At 42.6% G+C, this 14,931-nt stretch overlaps 1 protein-coding gene across 4 annotated transcripts in view; it reads right to left on the bottom strand.

Annotated features, from left to right (window-relative positions):
• AMBRA1 (autophagy and beclin 1 regulator 1) overlaps nt 1-14,931 on the bottom strand; it is a 134,473-nt gene that overhangs the window by 51,244 nt on the left and 68,298 nt on the right. For all 4 annotated transcript variants that reach the window (XM_074584512.1, XM_074584508.1, XM_074584510.1 and 1 more), the window contains one exon: nt 1,735-1,845. In XM_074584512.1, coding sequence (XP_074440613.1) covers nt 1,735-1,845 — 111 coding nt within the window. The remainder of the gene's footprint in view (nt 1-1,734; nt 1,846-14,931) is intronic.

Genomic DNA, 14,931 nt, shown 5'->3' with positions numbered 1-14,931 from the left:
TAGTACTACAAAGTTTGGCACTTAACAAGACACATCAAAGCACCGGCACATGAATTCACCACAGCATTCTACTTTCAGGGTGACACTGCATGCTCCTTCTCAAGAGACAGAATGGTTCTCAAGGACAACATATAAAGCATCTTCCCCCTTTACAATGTCAAGGGCTAGCATCTAGAAGCAGGGCTTTTATTTCCCACCAGACTATAAACATCACACCACAATATTCTATACAATGTGAAGGAAGGAAATGAGACAGAAACACCAGATGCTGTGTCACTCCTACAGATAAAGTAAGAAATCTGGTTGTAATGGGACGGGCTACTGGTGGTTTTCCCCTAGCTTCTCCGATTTCCTGGGGACTGGGAGATAAATGGCCCCCCACAGGTTGCCCAGAGAAGCTGTGGATGCCACATCATTAGAAACGTTCATGGTCAGATTGGACAGAGCTTTGAGTAACCTGACCTATTGAAAGACATCCCTGTCCATGGCAGGAGGGGCTGGACTAGATGACCTTCCAACCAAAACCATTCTGTGATTCTATGATTTCAATTTGCCACATCTCTGCTGCTATGGTGTCACTACATGTGCTCTTTTTGTGCGTTTTTTAAGTAACGGGACAGTACACCACAGAGACCTCTATTGTTAGATACAGAATTTCTAGAATTGCAGAACAGACAGGGATGGGGACTGGGAGAAACTTTCAATGGCTTTAATTTCAATGGCTACCTGTGAAAGCAGAAGTCCTTCTGGAAACAGAATCCCCATTCTCCCTAAAAAAGTCAGCCCCTTAAAGCAGAACCCAATCTGTTTTTGCTGACAAGTCAAGCAATGAATTTCATATATGCACAGAGATAGCCTAAACTAAAAAGTCACTGTACAAAAAAATATTCATGAATATCTACCTCCTATCTTCAACCCAGGCTGCCAGAAACATTTCTGCAGCTGTGCAGCAAGCTATATCAGGATACCACTCTGGGTTAAAAATAGCCTTTCTAAGTCAAGTTAGTTTTAGCCCTGAAAAAGTCATTCCTTGGTCAGCTGACCACGAGCATCAAATATGCTTGTGTCTGCATTAGAAAGTCTCTTCCAGTGCGAGAGCTAGCTTATGCCATAGAACGTACGTAAAACTATGGTCTAATTTTCACAAAGGGAATAAGAAAACAAATAAATAAAAATCAGCAATATTGCTCATATTCTTGACACTTTCACCTGAGACATGGGACAAATCACTGCTTTTGTAAATGGCTAAAAGCTGCATCTACTTCCTCTGGCTTGCAACACTGTGGTAAGCAACAGACCAGGGCCCTGATTCCCAAAATGTTGCACACCCATACTAGCTTGGAGAATTCAGACACAATTCATTAGCAGGTTCTAATGTAAAGGTATAAACACAATATCCCTCTAGAAACTTATTGGTAAAATAACGAGGAGACTGGATACAGAATTCTTCTAAGAGGATCGTATATTCCCATGAGAATGCTCACAAAAAAGCCCCATTTATGCATGGATTTGCTGATAGCAAGAATACACAAGCTAGACAGAGCAGAAACAGCTCTGCTCTGTCTTATAGTCAACTTTTTCAAAAGGCTAAGCATTTTACAGTTCCCAATGCAACAAGACAAACAAGTAATCGAAGGCCTGCAATATACAGCTACCTTTGGAAGTTGCAAGAGCTTATGGTAGCTCTAGTTTGTATAGACTTAAAAGAAAGTACTGGTGTCCTTTCCAGCTTACCATTGCTGATTTCAGGCAGATCAAATTTAGTGAAGTCCCACCACTGGAGCCGGTAGGTGGTGTTGGCAATGTTGCTGGCCACAGCTGACTGTCCATCCCCAATCACAGCACCTACCAAAAAAGGAAGAAATAATTAGCAATTTAACTTCCAGAAGATCATCCAGAAAAAGAGCTGGGGAGACAAAACCATAGAAAATCTTTTAAAATCCAATACACAAAATTCTAGATTCTTAAAGAAACCTTATTTACAGAAATGGTAACACCTCCTAAATAAGCCACAGAGCACAGGAAATTAATAGGAAAGCGCTTCCCTGCAACACATTTCTGAAAGCAAAGAATATTGATGAGAGATAAGACTTGCCCAGACTCACAAGGCAGAAATACTAATCAATTCATTTGGTGGAAATGCATTCTGCTTATTGGTACTAGTGAAGCTATATTTTCAGACACAAAATTTTCTAGTACAGCAATGAAGGCAGACCAGAATATATGCTAAGGAAAAGCATTGTCCTGGCATATCACACACATTTGTGGATGTAGGTGATCCCTACTACTACTGTAGACTCCACTCAGAAGATGCAGGTTGCTTATAATATTTACCACACAGTAATAACTGTAACAAAATATTAGCTGGGAGGACCTACAAGCTGGCCCTTTGCTGCCCTGGGTAGCCCAGCCTACAGCAGGCAGAGGCTGTCCTGACTCCAGGCAAACAGCATTACCCTTGCTAACCATCCAAGGATTTGGGCAACAGCCCAAAGCAGAAAGCTAAGCAGAATACTTCATAAACTAGCACAAAGAACATAATTTTCCAGGCAGAAAGGAACTGCCACTGGTAACTCAAGTCGGCATGCATTTGAGAAAGCTCAAAGGTGTTAAATGCAATCACTAGGGAGAGAAGTGGAGAGAAGAAACTGTCCTCCCATAATAGTACTACTGTCAAAAAATCTCCTGCTATTTGCAGTCTCTAAGGCCTTCATATACATGCGGTCCTCGGTACTACACACACATGCTGGCACCCAGAGAAACTCAAGGTAATAGAATTTGATAAGAGAGCAAAATAAGATCATCCTCAAGCACAAATGAGGAAAAACACAGCCTCCAGACTCTACGCAGTCTGAATTTTCAGCACCTCCACACTGTCTCCAGCGAGAAGCACATAGAAAAGCCAGTGGCTTCACTTTCCCAGAAGGGCTGGCTCAGGACTCTGCTGCCACAGCAGCAATAGTGGAAGAGACATCACTTTGACAACTCTGCATTCAGTACACAGCAGGGCAGCTGCAAGCGCAGAGAGCTAAAAGCTTGCTAACTGCTAGTATACCATAGAATAGTTCGGGTTGGAAGGGACCTTCAAGATCATCTAGTTCCAACCCCCCGGCCATGGGCAGGGACACCTCCCACTAGACCAGGCTGCTCAAAGCCCCATCCAGCCTGGCCTTGAACACTTCCAGGGATGGGGCATCCACAGCTTCTCTGGGCAACCTGTTCCAGCGTCTCACCACCCTCACAGTATAGAATTTCTTCCTAATATCTAATTTAAATCTACCCTCTTTCACAGTTTAAAACCGTTACCCCTCATCCTATCACTACACTCCCTGATAAAGAGCCTCTCCACCTTTTCTGTAGCCCCCTTTAAGTACTGAAAAATTAAAGTCATGTGGAGGAAGATGAGGAGGCTCGGGTGACTGTATTTTTACTTTTCTTATCAAATCCCAGCAGAATGCTCAGGCTTATTAAAGAAAAAAAAAAAGAGCCTGAAAACTCACACACTAATAGGATTTTTTTTCTGAAAAGTAAAGAATAAGGGGGTGCAGGGCAAAGTAGGGAAGCAAATTCTAGAATGGTGCTGATAAAGAGAGAGAAAGACACCAAGAAGGCTGCTGCTAGTCCTCTTTTCATTGATAAGCTGTCTTGAGTTCTGAGTTTTGGTTCTAGAGAAAGCTCAGAAATACGCCAAGAGCAAGACTTCCGAGCAGCCAGCTTTACACCGTGTACTCAGCTGTGCCAGGCCTCCAGCAATCAACAAACCTCCGCTGTGCGTCTGCTCAGTCTCTGTATCTGCCTCTGTCAGACACAAACGTATCACTTGGAGAGCAGAATTAAGAACATTTCCATTGCTCTTACATATGCCCAAGGCCTTGTTCTCCATATCCCCCCAAAACAAAGGGCTCCTCTGAACAAAAGATAGGCACTGGAGAAAGCAGATTCAATGCATTAATGAAATTACATTTTGCAGCCAGAAGTGGAAGGACGACAATTAAATTTTATGTTGCTTCATATTTAAAAGTCTCCTCATTGCAAGCCTGGGTTTGGTAGCTCTTGGGCAGCTCTTCTGCTGTCTTGCCTCCAGCCACCAGGTGGAGAATAGAAAACTAGTTTCTGTACAAATTCCAAGCAGTGGGACTTGCCGCAGGGAAACAGTAACTACCAATAGGTTGCAACCGCCTTACAGGACTGAGTCAGACAAGGAAACACTCTGCAAAGACAGGCAACAGATGTGCTACTCAGGGTACATAATTCCAGAATACTGATCTTATTACCGATGAACATTACAAAGTCATCACCTGTTTTGCAATGAGAACAACCTTTGTAGGCATAGCAAGTAATACATAAACTGGAGAATAACATACCCTAGGAGATTAATCGTATGTTCCCTCTGCATCACAGAAGCCTAGCAACATCACTAACTGCCCCACAAACAGCAAGCTCACCTGGCTCATACAACTGTTGTACTTACTGCTACAAGTACCATAAAAAAAAAAGCTGTTAGCAAGTGTTTTTGAATTTTTTTTCTGTAAAGATTCTGGTCTTCTCTTCTCTTTCCCCAGAACCTTCAGGTTAGTTATGGTATTCATTTAAACCTTGCATCCCCTTCACCTCCAAAGGCAGTCACATCCTACATGGAAAAGCTAACAACAGAAAAAAAGCAGTGCCTCCTCATCTACAGGACAGCTCTGCAGAAATTTCAGAGCCAGCAAAAGCCACCGACTAATGCTAGTGCCTCAGGTAACAGATACCTTTATCAAAAAGATCAGGACACAGGGAACAAGGTTCATAGAATGAAAGCTGCACGTTCAGAACGTTTTGGTCCATTTCTCAAAGGCTCCAAACCAGTGTGCCTAACGCTAATGGCAAATCCATGATCTACATGTTTTTATTAAGTAATCACCTATACTTATACTAATTATGTAATTGAGAAGTGTAATTATTAAATTATATCTAGCTACATATTACAAAGTGGAATAACATTTGTATCACAAGTCTTGCCAGGCGCCTCCCACAGGCACGCATGCACTGTCCTACAGTAAAGACGATTAAAAGCACGCAAATTTTTCAGACATAGGAAGGAAAACACCCCCCCCAAGTACACAACTACGCCATCCTAACCTTTGTTGTTCGCTTTTTCCATTGGTTGATAGGGAAGATTTGAGACCATGGGTGGAAAACTTAAGAAAATTAAAATCCTCACTACAGAGCTTTGGTTCACGGCGCAGCATGAGAACTCATTCTCAGCTGGCTTTACCCAGTCACAGAGTCCCAGTCTGGGTGAGAGCAGAAGAAGGTGCTGTTGCCTCTTAAGTTCCAGTGTAACCTGGAGGCAAACAGCACACTTCAGCTTCTTAAATGTGGGCAGATCAGTTCTTACAAGCAGCAGTTCTCACCAAGCACTTGACAGTCTGTCCTGATTCCTGGGTCTTCCACTGTTTGATGGGATCACAAGTGACTGCGGTGGGTACCCAAGGGTCTTGGGCTTGTCATCCCCACAAACGGAATGACCTTTTACTGCAGAGATGATGTAGATTTCAAAATGCTGAAATCCAAAGTGAAGGCCAATTGAAATGCAGTGAACGTAGGTTTGATTGGCAGCTTTCCTGCGTCTGTCTATCACTGCGTAATAAACACTGGGTGATGGCAGAAATGAAGATAAATGCTTTCAGCAGCTCCCCCCTTCTCCCCCCACCACCCTGGATCTCCTTCCACCCCCACTCAGCACATGACAAGAGAGTTTAAAGAGTGGGGGGAAAAAAAGGTCTTAACAAAGACTTAAAAAAAAAAAAAAGCTCAAATCTTTTCTTATAGGCCACCTACACGTGAGAGATATTTATCCGTCAGTCTCAATCCCCTCAGAGGGTCCAGCTCATCTTGGGATGTGGAGAAATGAACCTTTGCCAGTCAGCTATTGCTCATTTATGAATCAAGCCATGCAAGCCAATGTCTGAGTTTAGACCAAAAGGGTGGGAAAAAAAAAAATAAATCGGTGCAAAACCACTTTCCACAGCACTCCAGCACTCCTTCAGTGAAGAGCAGGATACTTCCAAACTACTACTATCAGACTCTCAGAGGAAGAGCTATTACTCTAGAGCTACCCAGGGCTTGGGGTACAAGTTCCAAGAACACGGAACATCTACATATCGTGAGAATTTCTAACCCATGTATTTAACAAAAACCAGAGTTAAATTTTTTTTCTAGGCTAGACCCTGTCTTCTTAAATTTTTAGTGTCTGGCAGGTCCCCCTCATAGTAAGAGAAAAATTTAAGATGCTTACAGATAAGCTTGAGGAAGCTGGAGAAGTCCCTGAGCTAATTTGTGACTCAATTTGAGACAGTGATTAGGCCCTGGTATAAAATTCCCCCTAGATTAGCACTTGCATCTTTAAGCATGAGTACCTTTGAAAAGTAATTACCTCTTTATGAGCCCGTTTGTAACTGTAGCTAATGATACTGAGGTTATCCTACACTTGCAAAAAGGATCTATCACAGCTGACAAGTTTTACATTTACTAGTTCTAGATTTACTATAATCCAGGCACCAGGAAGCCCAAAACACAGGACAAATCTATTTGACAAAGCAAAGATAAAGCTCTTTGCTGCAAGAATACACCAGATTCTCTCAACCAGTTCTGAAGCAATTTGAATTCAGCTGAAATGTGATCACTGATCTCTGAGATGTAAAAGGTTCTTGCACATCTCCAACCCTAAAGTATTTTATGGGGCAGCCTGGTTTTGGGAACTACCTTTGATCACAGTAAATATATTAAATCCTGAATATGAATTTGACAAGTCCCAGCAAACCTCTGTTCCAGGCTACCATGAAGACACTGCCTTTGAAGTGGCTGAGCTAACGATCTAAAACTGAGTGAATGCTGTAGAAAAAGTGTGCACAGCAACCTGGTATTTTCAAGGATTTATTTTGCTTGTTTTTCAATGTACCAGCAAACTGTAAATAGGAAGCGGGCAAAATTATTTTCTTGAATGGATGCACAGAGTGTTACTAAGGGTAGTTTGGCATATGCTAAGCACTGAAGGGATCTCAGATTTGATGTTAACTGGGAAAGCCTCAGAGAGGTCTACGCTCTCTGAAGGCTGAACCCTTCAAAAGGCTATTATTCCTCCTTTCCCCCAGATGTACACAATAAGAAGAAATGCAATTTCCCATTCATGCTCATTCCTATTGCAAGATTTCTTTTTAAAAGGGGCAATGCTTAGCATACCAAGTTCCACAGTCCTATCAGCTATGGGAATTTGAGCAGGCCACAGCTGCAGGTAGTGAAGATGACCGTCCTAATAGGAGCTCAGTCAAGTGCCCAAGGGCTTAACTCACATTGCGAGCAATGCAAGCATCGTACAGGAAAGGGAATTTTCCAGCCACAAGTTTCAGACTTCAAAAGGAAATCATTTTATTTGCAAGAAACACAAACAATAAATGAACAGATGCCCTGCCCAAAGCCTCCATCCCCAGTACAGTCATGATGGCTCCTTGACATCTTACCTTCCTGATGTTAGGAGATCTTCCTTTGTCTGATCATATAACAATTAACATAGAAATGCATCTGGGAAGCATTTGTCTTTAATGGTAGGGTCCAATTTTCCCCGCAGGGAAACTAGAAGAGATTAAGGTCCTTTTCAAATGCATTCCCATCTTATTTGAATTGTTTGCAGTTCAACAAGCAAGCTGATAATTTTTCTCCTTAAGAAACAGAATTCCCGCTTCTCTGTTGTTGTTCACAACAACATAGAGATGCCCCTGCTCATTTCACCCTGCTACACACGGAAGCTGGAAAAATCAGATATGAAACAGCATGGTGAGTTTCCAGAACCAGCAAGAGTTGAGCCAGAAATGTTAACGTAGAACCTCTCAGATGAGGAAAACCCTGTAGTCTCCTTGGTGACAAACAAGGTATTTTAGCATACCTTTTACACGTACATACTGGAGCAAGCTGTTTAGGAAGTCCTCATCCTACCCAGGGTGACCAATAAGGAACAAGCAGTTTCATTTCCTTGCTATAGCTACCTCAACCCTCTCAGCTGCTGTTAGTGACAGGTTATGGTTTAAGTCTCCAACTTGCCAAGAACTTTCTGCAACCATCCAGTTATCAGACAGGTACTGCTGAACAGAAAAAAGCCAACCAAATAAATCGGAAGAAATTCCTTCTTTATACCTCCTAAATCACTACCAAAATCACTACCAGTCATCCCCTCAAGTACAGCCTTGCCACAATGAAAGTCTGACAGGATTTAAAACCATTTTTGTACGCTATTTTTTTATCTGTAAGGTTCATAATCTCTCGTGCCATCATGAAAAAAAGATAAAGAGAAACAGCATCTGAACTGCGGGCATACCAGAGTGGCTTACTCACACCTCACCTTAGTGATGAGTGGAGAGCAACAAAACTGCTCAACAACTGCTGGAAAAGAGAAGGGATGAAAGAGACAAGGGAGAGCCTGACTGACAACTGAACACAACGTAATAGTTGCATCTTGTTACCGATACATAATTATTTAGCTTATGCTTCAGAGGGTACTTCATTTGCATAGCTTAAAAGTTCATTCTTGCAGGGTAGTAAGTACAATTCACCAGACAACCGAAGCCTCAAACGCTGCTTGCAAAAGAAGCAGAGCTGTAAGCCTTAGCAGTGCTCTTACATTTGTGCAACACTAATGAAGCCAGTAAGCGCAATTTTCCTCTTTATAAGAAAACCTTTATGAACAAGGACTTTTTAGGTTCAGCTGTTTGTTTTCTTATTTGTCACCGATGATGCTTTTAGCTGCAGTGGATGGGCAGTTCTGTGGGAAGGCTTCACTCCATTGATTGCTTTATGCTATGTAACAACACACGTGCATACACATTTTAAACAGGAAAACCCCACTTGTTTAGGGACCACTGTGAGACTCCTGGAATTCCGATACTGGGTACAGTACTGGAATGGTGTGTGGAGGTGATGCCTAAAGAACAAAGTTAGAAGTTTATCAAGAATTTTTGGTTGGGACATGGTTGAGGCATCAAAGAACGTACCTAACGTTGAATAGGATGTGAAATGAAACAATGTGTCTTACGTGGTCTTTTGCAGTTGCTGACTTAGACATAAAAGACAGCAAAAACATAACTTCTGGACCAAATTTGAGCCAAAAGTGTATCCCAAACTAACCTTGGGTAATTATAATGCTAAAAGACACACCCCTTTGTGAATAATGAGCATGCCAATCGGGTAACCTCCCAAAATGTTTTAAACATGAGCTTAGATGCGTATGTATAGATTGGTTAATAATGATTCATTCATCACTCCTATCAGCTGTATCTTATCATTATAAGTATTGGGCAGCTTGAAACGTGAGGTGTGCTGGCTGTTGTTAAATGCCTGACACTCCATTCTGCAGAACTGAAATAAAAACAAATTATCTTGACTCAGTGTGTCGATTGGCTCTCGCACACCGGGTGAAGAACCCTCATTTAGGGACAACAGAGGTACTCCATGAAACACACAGGTGGAAATAAATGTTATCAGGCTAGACAGTCAAGATAAATCTTCCTGCAAATAGGGATGCTGCATCATTAAAGAGCCTGACAGGAAAAGGTTATGGAAACAGAAAGAAACATCTGTTACCGTTGGCTGAAACAACTCACAAGTTGTTTTGAGAAGTGGGTGGGCAAACAAGCTTTCGCCTCTCTCATTTGGGCCCCTTGCTGAGAAGGGGGGACAAGGCTGGAGCCTTCCCACCAGCTGAAGCTGTTAAAGGAAGTTTCTGCAGACATTGCTGCTTGTTTTGAGACCGTTTCTGTATTTCCATGTGACAGTAGCATGTGTTAGAAGCATGCCTCATACTACCATACGATTCAAGCACTAGAACATGTTTCCTGCAGTATAGCCTTTTAGGGAAAATATTCAAGCACTAAAAATACATTCCAATCTGTGTTTTATTTAACTAATGCTTTGTTTTGACCTTTTTTGCATATTTTCAACCTTTTATATTCTTTTGTCTGTATGCATAAAGAAGCCCTAATAAAAAAACAATGAGTAAAGGGTTGGAAAAAGGCATTTATGCTTTCTTCCTAGTTTGTGTTATTCCATACACCATAAAATCATCTGATACTTACAGAATCAGCTGTAAGAGCCATCAGCTACTGCGCTGGCATGGGAGTCATTTATTGGAAAATACTGGGGAGATAAAGACACCTTTACCTTGTCAGTGTGAGGAGAAATAATAATCAGTTATTGTTACAGTAATTTCCCCATCTAGAGGTCCGTACCAATCTACTAAAAAAAAAAAATCAGTAAGATAATACATTTGAAATCAGCTCCCAGGCAACTGACACTGCAAGAGAAGAGTGGTTTTCAGAATTAAACTGAGGGGGGGGAAGCAAATAAGGCCAGGACACACTCCTAGATGAAAGGTCAGGAGAGAGTTGAATTTTGCAGTTTCTAAAGAAACATGTATTCTCTTCCTTTGCCTCTCTTTGAACCTGCACATGAGGACATGTTCACAGCCCTCCTCCATTCTAAGCTTCCAGGAATAGCAGGTGACTCTCCAAACCAAAATGCCACATCTTTCCTGACAAGAGTTAAAGTTTCACAAAATCCCATGAAGGTGAACTAGGAAGGTCTCAATACCTAATCTGTACTGTGTGTCACTTGGGCTCCTCCATCTGCCAGCTCTGCCCCTTGCAATGCCTCCGCTCTCTCCTGTCACTCACTAAGTCCCTTGCATCATTTCCAAGCCCTTCATTAAATGCTGTTGGAAGTCTGCTTTTTAACCTTTACGTCTGTGTTTATTCTCTGCACAAAAACAGAGCGAAATCTGTGCCTGGCAGGCATTTCCTTTTGTAAAACTCCTTCTTCTTTCCCTTTCTGACTTTTCAGAGCATGAAATGTGCCTGCTAATCCTAATTGCCTCGGATGGAGAGTCGCAGAGACCAGACAAAGGGGGCAGCCTTCCACCAAGGAGCTGTGAGCAGGCACCAGACTCTAAGCTCTCGAGTCCCCAGAGCTCCCATCTCACTTTGCCACATTTCTGAAGAACACAAGGACAAACTTCCCCAAGTAGTTATACCAGGAACAGGGACTTGCCTTCCCAGACTTCCCCTTTCCTGCTGAAATGGCCCTGCCAGCACAAGAGCCCATCTGAGCTCATTGTGCGATGTGACCCAAGCTGGGCAGAGTCCTCAAGTATTGCTGCTGTATGTCAAAGCAAAAAAGCTAAATATCTGACTTTTAACAGTCATCTGCCTGTTGGTGCCGGCTCTCTTACCAAAGAAAAAGTTTGCAAGGTTCCACTGGCAGGTCCACAGTGGGCCTTTCCATTAGCAGTGCCTTGTTTAGTAACACAGGCACTGAGAAACTGAATCGTTATGGTATTAAGACACTTTTGCCTCCAACATCATTAAAGAAGTTAACTTTCTGGTCTAGCAGAGTTTGTCTGGATTCAGAGGAACATTTCCACTGCAGCAACAAAAAACTCCTTCACAGGGTTGCTGTCGTTGCCTAACCAGAACGCCCCTACCACTCAAGGCTAATGCTTGTGTCCTCCACAGTTGTCACACCACCCACATTGTCTACTAGGCCAACTGCAGTTCACTCGTCTAACATAGACGCTAACGCAGTATCAGACTAATCCAGCCTTGCCAAAACTGCTGTATATAGTTTTAGATATTTCAGAGCTCCTGCAATATTCTTGAGATTTTCTTGTAGTGGATGTTTGCCAAGACACTTGCCAACTTCAGCCCATATTCCACACAGGTTATACTTTATCATCAACTCCATAGCTCGTACATTAGTGTGGCCACAGTTTCAGTTCACATCAAATAATTTGTCCCTTGAGCAGAGGCTCAAATAGTGTTGTAACAACAGTCCCATCTAACCAATATAGCTACGCCAGCAGATAGATGCAAAAATAACAAGTGAAACTGCTTTTACACAGAAGAGCCTTTTTCATTGTGAGTATGCATTTTAACTAACATGAAATCCTATTAATCCAAACAAATCAGCAAGCCAAATGCCTGCTACCGCCTCTGCAGCTCTTACTGCAAGAATGTATGCTTAGCACAACTTTAAATGTGCGTGTCTTATGCCAAAACACTCATCTGCAGTGGAAAAAAACTCAGCAGTATCTTTGCAGAGCACATGCACGCCTTATCAACCACCAGGTTGCAATAATACAAACTTCCACTAATCCAAGAAGCAGTGTGTTCCCTAGAAGGGTTTGAATTCCTGAGATTTAACTGTGTATTAGTACAACACCACGCTTCCAAACTGGAGCCACTTTTCATTGTGGAAATAGCAGTATGCAGTATTAATAAAACCTCCAAGCTTTTATTCACACATTCAAAGCCTTGTACTTGCCAGTGAATGGAAGACCTGCAAAAATTCTTACTATCCTTAAACACATTTCAGGACTGCTATATTACAGCACAAGCCCTGTGCATCCAAACTTGCAATGAAAACGCTGTGTTAGCTGAGTGACAGGGACTGAGCTACCACCACAATACAGAGCACTAAGATAAACACGCTCAAGGGTTGATTACATTTCACAGTCATAATATCCTGTGAGCAGGATAGGTCTGTTGAGGAAATACTTGTCTGTTCTGAATCTGTACTCCTCCAGGGGAGGTTAAGATGAAGTCACATGCTCTCAGAGAAAAATGCACCTCCATTAATAAGAATGCAGGTCCTGACAACTTAAATAAATTCCATATAATAAACTAACAAAGTGTCCTAGGGGAAAGGAAGAGCTGACAGGTGGCATTTATGAAATATATTTTAAGAGTGCGCTGTACTCATTAAGAGCTTCTCAGACTGGTGGGTCCTGCACAGTTGCTGTGTCTGCAAAGAAAACAGGCACTAACCTTCCGTGGGGAATACAAAGCTGGAAAGAAATTGTTGAAGGGAACAATTTGTAAGGGATCCCCAGTCTGATGGGCAAAAGAAGAGAAGGCAGGACAGGAACTGGGAACTAAGAAGCCAGGCTCACTGTTTCCTGGGTAAAGCAGTGAACAGGGAGACAACCAAAAAAAGCAGAAAATGAGCAAGCAGGGAAAACACAAAATCTAACAACAGTTTAACTAATGAGAAGGCAGTTTAAATTTAAAGCATCACAAGATGGAAAGGAGGAAGCTCAGGCTGGAAGAACACAGTGGAGAGACCACATTGTTTCAACTGGAAAAGAACAAAGTAAGAGAAACCTACAGCAAATAAAGCACTTGGCTCTCGCAATGCTTTGAATATTTTTTGATGGAGGAATTTTTGAGGGTGGTTTGAGATGATCTAAATGACAGCAATGGAAACAAGACTCATTCCTTATCACCACTAGCAGGTTCCAGCACCTGGGCGAATCCACAGGGATCTCCACATAGAGCCAATGCAGAGATTCAGGCTCAAGGGGTGACCCAGATCCTGGGGTATGCAGAGATGGACTGACAAAGCACACAGGTCCACACCCTGGCGGACCACTGTGTAACAATGTGAAAGTAACGGTGTGACATTCAGACCAGAGATGCAGCATCAGAGCTCCCAGAGGGCAGCAGGACTCCCCCACGGAGTTCAGCCAAGCTCATAACCTTGCAGTGACTTACATAAACCAGTGCCACAGCGGAGTTCAACCCAGACAGGTCCAAGCCACTGCAATTACAAAAGCAACTACAAGACGAAAAGAGAATAACGCTTTATCCCATTATTTTAAGGAGTATTAGAAATCAAACTCAAAGCCACACACAGAAAAATTAAGACCTACACTCAAGACAGTGCATCCTAGCTACTCAGCATGCAGACTCTGTGCTGCACAAGGGATGGATACTTCAGATGGGTTTTATTATTTTTTAGGGCAGACTTGACCTTAATCCAGCTTGAATTATCTCATAATACTTCTAGAGGATACTAAGCATAACTGTCCAAGAAGCTGCTATCCAATATAACCACCACAGCTACTCCACACAGCATTTATAAGCAAGAGTGGAAGGAAATTCAGACGATGAAGGTAGGGCAATCACAATTTACTCGTTTGCGGTAAGATTTTAGACTATACGCAATCAAGATTTGGAGCAGGCCATGCTTTACTGGAGGTTCGGGTCACAAACCAAAAAGAAACTGTGGTGAGAGGCTCCAAGATCTCGTCCTCCCAGCAGCAGAGACAGAGGTCCAGTTCCTATTAGATCAAAGAATCAACAGTGGTACAGCCTAGAAGATGATGAGCACTCCAGGTCAGCCCAGGAGTCAGTGTAAAATTATAGTCCCAAAGGCTTCACAAGTAGGAGGACAGCAAAAGTTAGGTAGCAGCTCACTAAAAATCACAGGACTGGAGGGACTGACATCCAGTTACAGCCAGTTTCTTTGCAAGCAGAGAAGTTATGACAGGGCTTTGCCTTCAGCTTTCACTGTTTCCTGTGTTAACAGACAAGCATATACCTAGCGAACGAGGGGTCTTCCATGGAACCTCAACAGCCAAGCTGGGCAAGAAGACAGATACACACTGCCCTCACACCCCTTCTATGCATTCCACATAGAGGACTCAATCAAGTCCTTAGCTACATGCTTTCTCACCTCACCTTTCAAAATCTTGGCAAATCTGTTAATTTCACATGGCCTATAAACTCCTCTAAACTTCCTGTTACTGACTCCCTCCCCACCACAACTTAATGTCTTCCAGCATTTACCATCAGCCCTTCTCTCTCATTCCATCTTGCTATGGTTTCCAGTTATAAGCACTCTTAATTATTTGTCTACCCTCAGCCCTCTTTCTCCTGCATCTTCTTTCCCTTCCAGTCTTGTCAAAGTAGTTGTGGATTTCCTTCTTGCTTTTCAGTGCCCTCATAATGGGAGTTTGGGAGCGTGTATTGGGGAGGGTAAGGGGGGTTGGGGGTGATGTGTGTTTGTCTCCTTCCCCCAGTCATGCTCCCCACCAGATTTTTGAGACTGACCTACCCCTGGTTC

This window comes from Larus michahellis, chromosome 4 (genome assembly GCF_964199755.1).
Source record: "Larus michahellis chromosome 4, bLarMic1.1, whole genome shotgun sequence".
NCBI classification, from domain to species: Eukaryota; Metazoa; Chordata; class Aves; order Charadriiformes; family Laridae; genus Larus; species Larus michahellis.
This window is presented reverse-complemented; position numbering and strand designations above follow the sequence as displayed.